Here is a 16433-nt window from a genome sequence, read left to right as displayed (position 1 = left end):
ACCATAAGAGTGTGAGATATGCTGCTTGAATGAACCATCTGTGTAACATCACATATACTTCCGTATAAACAGCAGACTACTTGCGTTATCTTTAAATAACAAATACCCAGCAGCAAATAGTTCAATCAATACACAGACCTCAGATACTAGCTGGTGACACCTTTCCTGAATTATCAAAAGTTAAATAATGAACAAGGAACAATCTATAGTGTCCCACATACATTGCCATAGGCACACACTAGTACTGTGATAGTGGGTCTAAGACTCCGCACGTGCATCTTTTAATGCACTGTACTCACTTGTTTTATGTTGTTTGTCATATTTCGCAGTCCTTTTTTAAACTTTAATAATCAAATGTATATTTTTATGATCTTTCTTGCTAATTGGTGCACCATACATACAGATAGTGGTAGATGCTCAATTAGTTCAGTAATATTACCCAGGTGCATGAGGGAGGGGGTTAAATACTGAGTAAGTAAACAAGACATGTTTTCCCTCAGCACACGGAGTAGTATTAGTAACTAATCTTGAACACTACATGATAATAGAATTCAGAGATATTGGTTACATATACCTGCGCAGGTGTATGCTATGCCCCCAAGCCGCGTCAAGGCTTCTCTGTATATTGGGGGTCCCTAGCGCTATATCTAGGTGCAGGGTGCGGCACCCCAAAAACTATCATAAGCTAGGAGGCCCAGTGCGGCACGCCAGTGAGATACTAATTGTTATTAATTAGTGATAAGAAGCCGAAGCTATATATAAAGAGAGAGATAAATTAAAATGAGAGAGATAGTGTTAGTGAGGGAAAAGTGTTAATAGAATGTAAGGGCATGCCGCACTAAAACCACCCAGCCCAACCAGTCCAGGGGCACCGCACCCCACACCACTGTTACCCTAAATTTGTTCTACGATTAACCAGCAAGGAGCCACATGATAATGGCTCCTTACTTGATGTATCCAAACTAAGAGCTACCTACCTTGGAGCAACCCCAGACTACTACATGTGGCGGTACTCTTTACTTATCACGGCGCCCATCGCAGGCATTGAATGCACTAAAAAATCGGGTGAGACGCGCCCGACGCGATGCCCGCGATTTCCCATAGGGAACAATGTTAAATGTCTCAATTGTGACGATTTTCCTGTTCAATGCCTCAATTGACCCGATTTTTCCATAGGAAACAATGTTAAATGGCCCACAGAGGCCAAATAGGCACCCTGAAGTGTGAAATGGCCCCCACAATTGTTAACGCCACCCCACAATCAACGTGAACCCGAAGCGTGGCGAGCGGCGGCGGTACGCGTCCTACGACCTTTTCATACCCCCACTATCCACGTCGGCGTGGAGTTGAGAATAGAATAGTGTGGCGAGCGCAGCGAGCCACCGAGCCCGAAGCGTGGCGAGCCCCGCGAGCGGACGCGGATACCTGTGAAGCCCGCGAAGGGACGCGTTTACCTGTGAAGGTATCCGCGTCCCCTCGCGGTGGCTCGCTGCGCTCGCCACACTATTCTATTCTCAACTCCACGCCGACGTGGATAGTGGGGGTATGAAAAGGTCGTATGACGCGTACCGCCGCCCCTCGTGGGCTCGCTGTGCTCGCCACGCTTCGGGTTGACGTTGATCGTGGGGTGGCGTTAACGATTGTGGGGGCCATTTCACACTTCAGGGTGGCTATTTGGCCTCTGTGGGCCATTTATCATTGTTTCCTATGGAAAAATCGGGTCAATTGAGGCATTGAACATGAAAATCGGGTCAATTGAGACATTTAACATTGTTCCCTATGGGAAATCGCGTCGGTCGCGTCGCACCCGATTTTTAGTGCATTCAATGCCCGCGATGCCCGCGATTTTTTTACTTGCGATGCCCACGATCAAAATCGCGGGCGCCGTGCTAGGTAAAGAGTACCCATGTGGCATATCAGGACCCACATCTCCTCCTAATATGGGCTCCCTTCTGCCTCTAACAAAAGACAAACTTTCCTCTCCCCAATATCCTAACACTTCAACCTATTTTGTCTGTGGTAGCACACCCCTGTGACTTACTTATATGTTCCATTAATCACATGACAGGGGGTCATCCAGATTAAACAATTGAGTCTCCCCATCTTGTGCAACGAACCCCCCAATCCCCCAACCATCCACCCCCACCATGACAAACTGTACTGGCCATCATGCTTTCCTCTTTCCTTTTATAGAAATGTAGTTTAAAGTTAAAAAAGAGAATCCTATCATTGAAAATCTAGGTTTGCAAATTTCTAAATTGCATATTTTCTCTATCATTCTTATGGGATACAGGGATTCGTTCATAACGATGGGGAAAAGAGCTTATCCGAAGGAGACAGGCACATATAAAAATTTATACAGGGTGTACTGGCTCCTCCCCTCTGCTCCCCTCCCTCTAGCTTCAGTTTGAGAACTGTGCCTCAGGAGAAGCACATGTCAGGAAGAGCTCCAGAGAGTTTTTCTTCTGTTTTATTTTCTTTATTATTTTGGGGCTGCTGTTTGGACTTAACAGCAGTCCTGCGTCGTGGGAGACTAGGGGAAGGGTTCAGCTGCTGGCCACTTCAAGGTACCGAGCTGTCCCTGCCACAGGACCACCGTCCTGAGTGGGTGATGTTACCGCGGGCATTGCGCTGCAGCGCGCACACCCCTGGCACGCCGCACACCCCTAGTCCAGTCTGAAGACGTCTGTGGTGAGTATTACCCCGGGGTCCCCCGCCGTGGGGTCCCCGGGTTATTGTGCGGCAAAATGGCGGCGGTATGGCGGTGCCCTGCACAGGGACCGCGTAACCCCCTGCCTACACTGAGACAGGGTACAGTTCCTGTTTTGTCCAGGGCAGTTACCAAAGAGGATTTGGACATTCCCCAATGTCAGTCTCAGTATAAAACGCAGGTAAGCTCCGGCGCCATTACGCTGGGCGGAGCTTACCCAGAGTGAGACCAGCTCTGTGAGGGCGCCAAAACCTGCTTCCTGCTTCTTCCCTGGCTGCTGGAAACGCCATTATACTGCTCCAGACACTCCTCAGCGGTGTGGATCAGAGGGAATCTGCTTGCAGAGACAGCTTCAGGTTTTCAGCGCTTGTGTACTTGTGCACTTGCCTGCTTACACTGTAAAGTACTGTTATTGATACTGTACTGTATTACCAGCTCTTCTAATCGGAGAGCTAAGGTTATCAGGTGTATTGGTCTCCTCCATTATCCTCTGTACACCACCCCACTGGCTTGTTAAGCTGTACAGATCAGATAAGGCTACACATAGTATTTATCTGGTTAATTTCACACTGCATATCCACTGTGTGTGCGCGCTGTGTGAGGGGAGACTGTTTGTTTGTCACAATGGTGAGGAAACTTACATGTATGGTGTGCAGTGATAAGTTTGTGCCAGCATCTTCATCACAGGTTACATGTGAGCCATGCATGTCCCCTCAAAGTACTGGGGTCCCCCCACAACTAACTGGGCAGCAAAGTAGCACACAGGACAGCTCACAGGAGCCAGCCTGGGCTACAGGTATAAAAACCATGCTTGAGACTGTGACTACACAGTTAACTGCTACTGCAGCACAGACCCAGAGAGTACAGAGGGAGCTGGCTATCCTCTCTGCCAGAGTGGATGTAATTACTCCCACCCCTGGGGATACTCGTAAGAGAAAGACCCCCTCTCAAACCCCTGATTCCGGGGCTGATGATGGGGATGATGGTGATGATATGGATGATGCAGACGCAGGTGATGACGAGCCTGATGCTTCACAGTCACTACTGCGGGGCACAGAGCCATTGATTATGGAAATCAGGGAGGTGTTGGACCTTCCCTTAGCTGAATCCACAGCAGGTGATACCTTCTTTGCTACTCAGAAAAGGCAACAGGTAGTTTTCCCTGAGCAGGCTGACCTGGAAAGTACATTCAAGTCAGCGTGGAATAACCCAGAAATGAGGTTTAAAGTGGCTAAAAAGTTTAAGTCCACGTTTCCCTTCGATCCTGAGGGACGTAAGGTGTGGGAGGAGCCACCAGAGGTTGATGCTTCTGTGTCTCGCTTAGCCAAAAAGATGGTACTCCCAGTACCAGGGTCGTCTTCACTTAAAGACACCACGGACAGAAAGGTTGAAAACACTTTGAAGTCCATTTTTACTGCTAGTGGCGCGTGTCAGCGTCCTGTATTAGCTAGTTGCTATATGGCCAAGTCCATATACACGTGGGCCTCCCAGATACAGGAAGGTCTTCTGGGCGACATGACAGTTGCGCAGGTGTCTGAAAAATTACACCATATTCAGGACACTGCTAAAGTTCTGTGTGAAGCGCAGAAGGAGTTAGGTGCCATTAACGGCCGTAACTCAGCCATGGCAGTGTCTGGGCGCAGATCCCTCTGGCTCCGGCAGTGGGCTGCTGACGCTGACTCCAAAAGGAGTGTAGAAAACCTCCCCTTCACAGGTGGCAGGTTATTTGGGAGTGATTTAGACGAATTAATCTCTAAAGCCACGGCGGGTAAGTCCACTTTCCTGCCATCCACTCCACAGGCGCCAAAGCGTCCTTTTCAGGCTCACTCCCAGCAGCAGTCCTTTCGGGCTAGTAAATTCCGCCCTAAAGCAAGAGGTGGTTCAAACGCTGCAAGAGGCTCCCGTGGTAAATTCAGGAAGCCTTCCGCTTCGGCCACCGCAGAGCGGCCATCTGGGGCAGCTGCAGGAAAACCCGCAGCATGACGGTGGGGCTCCACCATTAGCTCCGGCAGAGGTGGGAGCCAGACTGGCGTTCTTCGGCCAGGTTTGGGAAGCCTCGTGCCTCAATTCTTGGGTACAGGCTCTTATTACGCACGGCTACAAGCTGGAGTTTGCAGTTCAGCCACCTCAGAGGTTCTTCAAATCAGGCCTCCCAGCGTCCCCAGAGGACCAAGTGGTGTTGCAGCAAGCAATCCAAAAGCTGGTGCAGGCCAAGGTTATAACCCGGGTCCCTCCCCTAGAGAGGGGGCAGGGTTATTACTCGAACCTATTTGTAGTTCCGAAACCGGACGGGTCAGTGCGCCCAATTCTGAACTTAAAATCCCTGAATCCCTTCTTGAAAGTAACCAAATTCAAGATGGAGTCCTTGCGGGCCGTGATAGCGGCACTGGAGGAGGGGGAGTTCTTGGCGTCCCTAGATGTGAAGGACGCCTACCTTCACATCCCAATATGGCCCCCTCATCAGAAATACCTGAGGTTTGCGCTGTTAAACGAGCACTATCAGTTTCGCGCACTGCCATTCGGCTTGTCCTCAGCCCCGCGCATATTCACCAAGGTGATGGCGGAGATGATGGTGGTTTTAAGAAAAAAGGGTATCTGCGTGATACCATACTTGGACGACCTGTTGGTAAAGGCGCGGTCGCCACAGGAACTACAGACAGCTCTACAAGTTACCATACAGACCCTGTCGGGCCATGGTTGGCTCCTGAATCTGGCAAAGTCTTCTCTGATCCCTTCACAGAGACTCCAGTTCCTGGGCATGGTGATGGACACAGCTCTCATGAGAGTGTCCCTGCCACAGGACAAGGTGTTGGACATCCAGCGGCTGGTCACAGACTTGCTAAGGACCCCCCAGGTGACAGTACACCAGTGCATTGTCCTATTGGGAAAGATGGTCGCCTCTTTCGAGGCTCTCCAATTCGGGAGGTTTCACAGCAGGATTTTCCAGCTCGATCTCCTAGCGAAGTGGTCCGGTTCACACCATCAGATGCACCGGCGCATTGCGTTGTCATCTCGGACCAGACTGTCACTACAGTGGTGGCTCCACACGCCCAACCTGCTGGCAGGGCGTCGGATTGGCATCCAGGATTGGGTCTTAGTCACCACGGATGCAAGCCTCACGGGATGGGGGGCAGTGACAATGGGTCAGTCCTTTCAGGGCAAGTGGACCCTATGGGAAACACGCCTCCATATCAACAGCCTGGAGTTACGTGCTGTGTATTACGCACTTCTGAAGGCGGGCCCTCTCCTCTGCGGTCAGGCGGTCCGTATACAATCAGACAACGCCACCACGGTGGCATTCCTGAACAGACAGGGCGGGACCAAGAGCAGGCCCTGTATGAGGGAAGCATCGAAGATCCTGTCCTGGGCAGAGAGTCATTGCCAAGCGCTCTCGGCCATCTTCATACCCGGGGTGGACAACTGGGAAGCAGACTTCCTCAGTCGCCACGAGCTCCACCCCGGGGAATGGAGTCTACACCACCAGGTATTCAATTCTCTGGTGGCTCGGTGGGGGACCCCACTGGTAGACTTGATGGCATCAAGAAACAACTGGAAAGTATCCAGGTACTTCTCGAGGGCAAGAGACCCTCAGGCAGAAGGAGTGGACGCCCTCTCCATACCGTGGACGTTCAACAGCCTGGTCTATGTCTTCCCACCGATCCCCCTAGTGGCTCGGGTGCTAAGGAAGATAAGAAGAGAAGGAACCGAGGTTATTCTGGTGGCCCCAGACTGGCCACGAAGAACGTGGTACCCGGAACTTCTAAGTCTGCAAAGGGACTCGTGGCGCCTACCCCTGCAAAGAGATCTACTCATGCAAGGACCGTGCGTCTTCCAGGCCTTGGAACAGCTGCGTTTGACGGCCTGGAAGTTGAACGGCAGATCCTGACTCAGAAGGGGTTTCACACTTCGGTCATCAGAACTATGACAAGTGCAAGGAAACCGGTAACAGCTGCACATTACCACCATATCTGGAAAAGATATGTGGGTTGGTGCGAACAGGGAAAGTTTTCTCCATCTGAGTTCAGACTTGAAAGATTTCTTAGCTTTCTTCAAGCTGGTCTGGATCTCGGCCTACGCCTAGGCTCTTTGAAGGTGCAGGTATCTGCGTTATCAGTTTTCTTCCAGAGGAAACTGGCTAATATTCCTGAAGTGCAGACATTTCTGCAAGGAGTGTTGCACATACAACCTCCTTTTGTGGCCCCTACTCCACCGTGGGACTTGGATGTTGTGCTGAAGTTCCTTAAATCCTCCTGGTTTGAGCCCTTGGAGGAAATTGACCTGAAATATTTAACCTGGAAGACAGTGGTCTTACTGGCCCTAGCTTCGGCTAGGAGGGTCTCGGAGCTAGGGGCGTTGACTTGCAAGAGTCCTTATTTGATATTCTTTGAGGACAGGGCAGAATTACGTACTAACCCGCGTTTTCTGCCCAAAGTGGTGTCTGCGTTCCATGTGAACCAGCCAATTGTGGTTCCTGCTGGTGGGCCTCATTCTGAGGTGCCGACGTCCTTGGACGTAGTAAGGATTCTCCGTGTCTACATCAGGAGAACAGCAAGGATTCGAAAAACTGATGGACTTTTCGTCCTTTATGATGCCCAAAAGATTGGACGTCCTGCTTCCAAGCAGTCTATTGCACGATGGATATGTGCAACCATTAAACAGGCTTATGCGGTAGCAAAGCTGCCTATGCCTGTTGGGGTGAAAGCTCACTCTACTCGTTCCGTGGGGACATCCTGGGCGGCTGCCCGAGGAGTTTCGGCCTTACAATTGTGTAGAGCAGCCACATGGTCTGGCCAACACACTTTTGTCAAATTTTATAAGTTTGATGCTCTGGCCACTGAGGATACTCAGTTTGGGCAAGCGGTGCGGCGGCAATAGGTTCCGCACAATCCCGCCCGTTCTGATATCTTTGGTATATCCCCATCGTTATGAACGAATCCCTGTATCCCATAAGAATGATAGAGAAAATAGGATTTTAATACCTACCGGTAAATCCTTTTCTCGAAGTTCTTATGGGATACAGGGCACCCGCCTCTGTGCGGAGGTTTGCCTTGCTCACTTTGTGAGATATGGACCAATTCTGGGTCCTTCTGCTACCCTTCTTGTTCCTGGCGGACATAGGGTGTAGGTTACCTAGGTAACTTAATCTTACATAGTGTACCTTAAAGGTCCACGAGTGTACATGGTCACTTAGGTGATTATTCTATGCATTGTTCCAGTTGGAACACAGTTCAAAATAGTTGTCATGTTGACATGTTCTTAGGCCCTTAGACTTCCCAGGTTATGGGGTTGCTAATGTGGTCTGTTATGTTGAATGTTGGGTGTGCTGGATGAATCTCACCACGGTAAATATACACATATTCCTCTCATATTGTTCTTCTCCTTCGGCACAGTTCACTTAACTGAAGCTAGAGGGAGGGGAGCAGAGGGGAGGAGCCAGTACACCCTGTATAAATTTTTATATGTGCCTGTCTCCTTCGGATAAGCTCTTTTCCCCATCGTTATGAACGAATCCCTGTATCCCATAAGAACTTCGAGAAAAGGATTTACCGGTAGGTATTAAAATCCTATTTTTATTTAATACTAATTTGTATTTGTCTTGCCATGTACTGCCACTCAGAACATGAAACACATTACATTAATATTTGCATGATCTTTCTAAAGTGTCCCTTTTTTTGCTTTGTTTAATATTTTGTCCTCTTTGCACAGGATGAATACCGCAATTCAATGCCTGCTTCCAGCTTTCAGCAGCAGAAACTGCGGGTTTGTGAAGTCTGTTCCGCGTACCTTGGATTGCATGACAATGATCGCCGACTTGCCGATCACTTTGGGGGGAAATTGCACCTAGGATTTATTCTCATTCGAGAAAAACTTGAGCAAATGCGAGTAAGTATATTTCCAAATTTATGGTATACCATTTTTTTTTCCCTGTGAGAAGCTGATCTGGGTACTTATATGTTAGTTAGGCGCCCACTAAGCTATTTGCTTAGTTTTACGCAGCCGCTCGCCACGCTTCAGTCTCGGTGGCTCGCTACGCTCCTCGCACTATATAAATTCAACTCCATGCTGACATGGATAGTGGGGGTATGAGCGTACTAACTATAGTGGGCGCCCAACTAACATTATAAGTACCCTGAGCTGACACTAACTGCACTGTTAATTTAGGCAGTATCCAAAAAAAACACCTTGGCATTTTTGTATAAGCTTATAAAAGCACTTTCTGCCTGTATGTGCTGTTACATTGATACTTGTATTTGTTGTATTTAACGATAGCTGTATAGGTTCAGACTGTAAGCAAACCTATAAATACTTTTTTTTTTTTTTTACTTTCTATGGATTGATTGTGTGGGGTTAATTCCCTAGAGTTGGGTGAGTTGCCATTGTAATGTTGTGGTAGCGCCATCAGCGGTACCTCAACTCCCCTCCTTTGCAACTCCCCTCCTTTGCAACTCGCTGTTACCCTGGACTTGTGGATAGAGTCCAGGTATTGAGTACAAAGGTATTGCAAATGCAGCATAAATTTTATTTTATGCAGCAAAGAGATTCATGGATAATTGAATCGATCTCTAGATCTGTGCTCATTGTAAGTTTTCCCTGATGGACCAGAACTGCCCAAGTGCAAGGTTTTTTAACCAAAGCCTGTAACAATATTGCATTGCAGTAATCCGCGTAATTTTTTATATGTAGGTGTGTGTTTTTGTAAAAGGTTTAGTTAGTGTTTTCTACTTATTGTGTGGTTTGATGCAGATAAAATGGCATTTCAAATTAAATAAGGCCTGCTGATACAATCTTCAGGATAGGATCACTGCTATCTGCTTGTGTCTTAGCTACACATTGGGGCAGATCTACTAACCAGCGCTAAGTGCAGAAGTGCACTTTACGCTAGTTAACTGGGGGGATTAAATTTTCCCTAATGTATTACTAGCGCACCTAACGTGCGCAATTGACAGCCCACCGAGTTATGCTCGGCGGGGCTTTCCCTTGCAATCCCCCAGTTTTTAAAGGCCCGGGGCAATGTATTAACAGCCGCCCAGGCCGCTTTTGCCAGCTCAGCGTTGTCCTATCCCCCACTGCGAGATCTCGCGATAAAAGTTAGATCTCGCGCATGCCCATTACAGCTGGCGAGAACTATAACCGCTGGGCATAACTGCTCTCATTATTGGGGGGGGGTTAATACTTTTGCCCATAACGGGTGTCCGCTCCTCCATGTTATGCAGGAGAAGTGGGACCCCTTATTTCAAAACATACATCTGCACCATTATCTACCACATGGTGATATCATCCTTAACTTTGAATCAGCAGAGTATATGTCGGGTTTCATTTTTGTCCTACCAATCATTGTGGAAAAACACTGATTAGTTTGTTTTTGAATTTTACAATTTAGAAAACTGTGGCAACCAAGCAAGAAAAACGGAACCAGGATCGCTTGCGGAGGAGAGAGGAACGAGATAGAGAAGAGCGATCGGGGAAAAGGTTAATATTTCTTTTGAAATTAAGGAGAACAACTCTTCTGACCACTACCCACACCTTGCACTTCCTAATTTCTTTTGCTTTGTAAGAATAATATTTATATATAGCAAGTTCCTACAGGCATCTCTTAAGGTTGCTCCACAGACTTTAAATTTAGTCACCATGAGCATCAGTAATAACTATATCCCTTTGCGTTTCTGATGTATATTACTTGTGTTCATTCCCCAGTAAACCCTGCTTGGGTAGTTTACAACAAAAACTGAACTGATAAAGAATGAGTGAGTGAGTGAGGCAAGCCTCATCATTCTAGTGTGCACATCACAGGAGTTTGTATGATATGGTAAGAACAGTCTTTATACCTTACTAGAAATGGTTCCTCAGTGAATAACCACCAGTGTCTCAATGTCACTTTTTATGTGAAGTGTAAGAAATAAACAAGCTTTGGAACAAATTGTATACGATCAAATGTATTCTTGTTTTCTCCTTAATGTAGTTAACACATATTATTTTCAGGTCACGATCAAAGGAGCGAAAGAGACGAAGATCGCGATCCACTTCTCGTGAGAAGCGAAGATCAAGGTCTAGGGAGAGGCATAGACATCATCGTAGTCGTTCCGGAAGTCGCAACAAAAGTTACCATGGCAGTTCACGAGATAGAGAACGATCAAAAAAATAATTACTGTTAAGAAGACTGAGAAGGTATTTGGCTTATTATTGTGATTTTAGTTATATGTTTTAGCTTGTTAATTGAGAGGTATTGTCATTCTTTTAATCTGAGGAAAGGTCTCTTTATATGTCTTTGGTCTCCACAGATTTTTTTTTATTTTTTTTAACACCAAAGTGTTATACTTCTGCTTTAGAGGGAACAACTCACAGAATAGAGCCATTACTACCCCTTTTCCACTAGCACAAATAACCTGGGTCGATGTGCGGGGACGCCCATCAACCTGGGATTTCTGCTAGTGAAAACGCAAAACTCCAAACCGGGTAGTTACTTGGGGTGGACCCGGGACGCTCCCGGGTACAGGGGCAGTGGAAACGTGTAACCCGGGTCAATGCGACCTAGGTCCCGTTCACTGCAATATAAAGAAGCCGGTGGGAGATGCTCTCATCACATAGTGCCGGCCCCGCCTCCGGATGACATCACCCACCCGACTTTGTGCCTGATTGGGAGACTAGTGGGAAAGGGTCAGCAAGCCAGCTTGCTCCCGGGTACAAAATCCTGGGTGCGACCCAGCTTGTCTAGTGTAAAAGGGGTATTAGTGGCTAGCTGGCCACAGATTATTTAGTCAACTGGCTGGAATGTAAATCTGGTAATGTTTGGGAGCAAATGACATTCTACTATTTGTTCTCCAAACAGAAAAATGGGTAACAAAGGTAGTTCAGACAAGTTGGTTAACTCAAAGTGATTTAACCAACGTGTCTGAACATTTTTAATGGTTTTCCAGCATTTAAAAACAAATGGGTAAATGTAATTTGATCCCATACATTAACCAGAGTTTCTTTTCAACCAGCCAGCTACAGATTGTAAACTTGAGAGAAGGGCCCTCTTACCTCTGTCAGTGTACTACCCAATTTGTTTTATCACTGTCTCCAATTGTGCAACGGAAAATGCTGTGCTATATAATGCCCCTTTTACACCAGAGGCCTGACCCGGGTTATTACTGCGCCTGGGCTTGGTCTAAATGGGCTAAAAAAAAATAATGCAGATCCTGTTCCCTAGCAGTGTGACACGGGAAATGCTCAGGGGCTTATCCGTGGTTAGGGGCTGTGTAAATGGTACTTACCTGGGTTATTTGACCTGGGGAATGTTGCGAGAAGCTGATTGATGCTTCTGTGGCTCTGGCAGATGATGTCATCTGCTGGAGACTCGCACAGGCAGCAATACAAGGCTGTTTATAGCCTGTACCCTACACTACAGCAACTTTCCACAGTGTGCTTACAGCCTCATCCTCAGCAACACACACTGGCTGTAACGCAGTGTGTCCCACAGCATCCCCCTCAGCCTGACTGTTTGGAGGACCCCAAACCTGTCCTTTTCAGCATAATAAAGCAAAAAAGAGTTTCCTGTTCCCTTTCTTGTGACCTCATCATAAACTGCCTAAAAAGGCCGTTTTTAATGACAGCAGCAAGGAAAGAGAGGGCTGATTCGTTTCCAGTGTAAAAGGGCATTACCAGGGAATAACCCAGATTGAAGTGCAGTGTAAACAGGATCTGAGGGAGGGCACGTCCCAAGTGGTATTAGAAACTGTAAATAAATAAATTTGGTTAGTTGGTTAGACAAATGAGCGGGCCACAAACAGAAAGTTTAACATTGATATGTGAATTAACCTCTTTAAGGAAAGCATTATGTTTATTACGATTGTGTAAGTGACTATTGCCGCTGTAGAATATTTGCATTTACACAAAAAATATGATAATGCGCAAAATACACCTTATTATCATTGTAATTTTGTCGTGGTTCTATTGCTTTTACAGTTTGATTTTGGTCCGTAAACTTGCTTTTTTTTTTTTTTTTAGATCAGATAAGATCACACAAACACCGTATTTGAGTCTTGAAGTCTGACTTTGCATATGGGGAACTTGCAGAACTTCAAATAACATTCTTTGTGTTGTATTTTTAAGTAATCGAGCAATGTTCTATAAATGATAATAAAGCTTTTTTCTTACTGAAAACTCACATTTGATAAACCTAATTTTTTATTGTTTTCAAAATAGCTATGTTACAAAATTATATTCTGCTTGCCCTCAGTTTGAAAGTAGTTTGAGTATAATTAAAATATTTGTTTAGTGTATGAATTTTGTTTTATTGTGGGTTTTTATTGTTTCGTTTTTTTATTTCTTTTATTTTGGGGGGAGGGGGAAATGGATGGGAGTTTGTAATATACCAAAAACTGTTATTGTAGTTTCCATGTGGTATAAACCTGTATAACATTTGTAGATAGTAAACATGTTTGCCTCTGTAGTAATATCCACGGCCCTATTATCTCTCCCCTCACTCTAAGGGCAATGGTTTATGATTTGTTTAAGAACACCACATTGTCTGACCAGACCACCACAGCTACAGTGGTACAGATATTTCATTGTAATCCATTTAATACCGCATTACAGGAGTGTATGATCACTTTAGAATGTAGCTTCAGAAAACAGTGGTATGGGGTTTAACTCCCAGTATGAATTGACCCAGTGTGGTCCCACTCCTTCAAGGCTACATGTCTGATCATACCAGTTTTGAATTAAAACTGTTAAAAAAAATTTCCTTAGACTAAGGGGGAAAATAAAGGCTTAACTATTAGTTCTTCAGACAAAAAGATATTTGCATAACAAAAGTTACCGACACAGCACTCGTGTTATGACCCTAGCTTGCAGATGTTAGAATAGTACACAGAATGTGCAGTATCTGACTTTTATTCAGAAACCTACTCTTTAGGCCTCCAGAAGCTGTAAATGATTTGCTAATGCTGCAGAAACTGCATATCATTCATCAAAACCTACTGTTGTACTTTGTGGCTGAAGCTATGTAGATCCTGAAGCTATGTAGACTGATTTGTTGACTTGGTAAATAAAACCATTTACAATTTTTGTATCCACTACAAATGTCCTGGGAGTGAAATGGTTTTATTTTATTTTTCTATTTTTATTTTTTTGATTAATCAAATTTTATGTTTATTTGAAATATAAATGTGGACAGAATTAAAGGACCATTTAAAGAAAAAAAGTGGTTTTCATTTGACATTTCACTTGAGATGTTGAAAATGAGGCAACCATCTTGGCATATCCAGACTCGCTCCTGCCACATAACACCTCTACACCGGCTTCCTGTAAGATGACAAATGTATTTCAAGATTGGCTTGCAGATTTACCAAGCTCTACTTAACCAAGCTTCAGGATACCTAAAGTACATTCTTATTTCTTACCTCCAGTCGCTTACTTTTGATCTGCTGATGAAGGATTTGTAACGTAACCCAACATTTTCCGTAATGACTTTCTGGAACTAGCTTTCCAGAGTGAGAGGTCTCCACTACTCAAGAGTAAACTGTTGACTCATGCCACTTTAGTTTGTAAACAGAAAAAATATAACCCAGTTTATTAGCTTTTATACCTGTTCACTATTATTTTAAGTATATTTTGTATCCTAGAAGTATTCTTTGGGACACGTCCGGGGCCATAGGCTAGCACTGGAAAGTGGAATGGGAGAGAGAGAGCTACCAGCACCCAAGAGGTTAAACTTCTGCCTCTCAGGCAGACCAGGCTCCTCCCTCCTCTACCCCGCCACCAGGCAATCCATTTTTTTCAGTGCTGGCAGTAGCCAACACGCACTTTCCAGAGGGGCTGCAATAAGGAGCTTTACTTAAATTTTAGTGTTTGATTCTTATTTTTACACTGACTGTCAGTGACAGAGCAGCAGCACTGCTGCTCCATCACTCGGGTCTGGCGGCTGCAGCACCACGCATCGGTATGTGACCGCAGCTGTCCCTGTGCACATGGGAGGCCAGCCGCAAGACAGACACAAGAACAGGTAACAGCGCTCCCCGCCGGGATCACACGCATGTGAGGGGCTATTAGCGGCTATGCAGCAAGGCGTTGCCTGGGCTGCACGAACAAGCGAACAGCTGGTCCGCCATCCACTCCTGATGAAGGGAATTAGTGTGTTGACAGCAGCGCCAGTAGCAGGGCCACCCAGAGTGCATCGGATCCTTGCCATTTTACTGGCGCTGAAGGAGACTAACCCCTGCCGTTTGTTAGCATGGGGAGTGGGCTCTCCTCACACAGCCACTCCCCCAGGGACAGTAGGCAGTACATCCCACAGCCGATTCCCGCCGCCAGCTACATGTGGCCAGGGACAAGGAGAGCTGCTAAGCCACCCAGTGATCCATTGCTTTGCCACCAGAGAGCGTGGGTTAGGCCTCCCTGTACCTCTTCTCCAAGTACACAGGTTACAGTGTATGTTCCAGACAGCCATAGCTGTGTAATGGAGCGGAGTGCCATTTTTTACTTTGCATTGTATGCTTGCTGTGTATTGTTTACTGCATTAACGCTATAACTGCCTGTCAGAAATATACTGTATTAGCTGTACATAATAGCGGTTTGTCTATTTCACTGTTTAAAAATATACATTGCCTGGTGATGTGTTCTAGGGGTAAACCCAGTAAGAAAGGGTCCCCAGCAGTGCTGTCCTGAACAGCCTCTAATGCCTATCCCCCCAGGACTATGTCCAGAATGGCTTATTCACAAGCTGCTTCAATGCGCAGATGCTCAGGAGCCTACTTACTCAGATGATGGCGCAGCTGGTAGGCTCTCATCTGCACCACCTCAGCAGCCTGTGATGCCATCCTCATCCCTGGCAGGGTTGCCCCCCCCCCCCCTTCTCTCCCTGGTGTTGGAGCCACCGTGGGTGAGTGCATTATCCGCCTCTGTTCAGGGCTTGCAAAACACCTTATAGGGTAGACCTGATGAGCGCAGGGCTAAGGTCAGTGAATGTTGTCTCCCGAGGCTACTCCCTAACTTCTGGCGTCGTCCACCAAATTCTTTTTTTTTTACAAGTTCTCCAAAGAACTTAGAACTGTTCTAGAGCAATCCAACCAATCTGGAGTCATAGCACTGGTCCCTTTGTCTCAGCGAGGCTCAGGATTCTATGTCAGCCTCAGTACTTGTGTACTAGCACGGCGCCCACGATATTTGGTCGCACAACTTTTAATCGCATGGCATACACCCGATGTGATTTAAAATTGTATAAGCCCCCTATACGATGTTAAATTGTATAAGCACCCTAATGGGGGCTTACAATGTTAAATGCACCCCCACTATGAACGTGAACCCGAAGAGTGGCGAGTGCAGTGGTACGTGTCCTCCGACCTTTTCATACCCCCACTATCCACATCGGCGTGGAGTTGATTTTATATAGTGTGGCTCGCCACCGAGCCCGACGTGTGGCGAGCGGACGCGTAATACCTGTGAAGTAATGCGCGTGCGCTCGCCACGCTTCGGGCTCGGTGGCTTGCTGTGCTCGCCACACTATATAAGATCAACTCCACGCCGACATGGATAGTGGGGGTATGAAAAGTTCTGAGGACGCCTCTCGCGGGCTCTCGCTCGCCACGCTTCGGGTTCACGTTCATAGTGGGGTTGGAGGGGGGGTGCATTTAACATTGTAAGCCCCTATTAGGATGCTTATACAATTTAACATCGCATTGTATGCCATATACAATGGTATACAATTTTAAGTTGTATACCATCGGGTGCCAATCACGTTGCA

General features: G+C 46.5%; 1 protein-coding gene across 1 annotated transcript in view; it reads left to right on the top strand.

The window, feature by feature from the left end:
* The window catches only part of LUC7L (LUC7 like), a 40450-nt gene extending 26674 nt beyond the window's left edge, over nt 1-13776 (top strand). The window contains exons 6-9 of the mRNA XM_083153435.1: nt 8417-8593; nt 10092-10180; nt 10691-10876; nt 12698-13776. Coding sequence (XP_083009561.1) covers nt 8417-8593; nt 10092-10180; nt 10691-10853 — 429 coding nt within the window. The 3' untranslated portion in view covers nt 10854-10876; nt 12698-13776. The remainder of the gene's footprint in view (nt 1-8416; nt 8594-10091; nt 10181-10690; nt 10877-12697) is intronic.
* The last annotated feature ends 2657 nt before the right edge of the window (nt 13777-16433 follow it).

This window comes from Crinia signifera, chromosome 7, assembly GCF_055691185.1.
Source record: "Crinia signifera chromosome 7, ASM5569118v1, whole genome shotgun sequence".
Classification (NCBI taxonomy): domain Eukaryota; kingdom Metazoa; phylum Chordata; class Amphibia; order Anura; family Myobatrachidae; genus Crinia; species Crinia signifera.
This window is presented reverse-complemented; position numbering and strand designations above follow the sequence as displayed.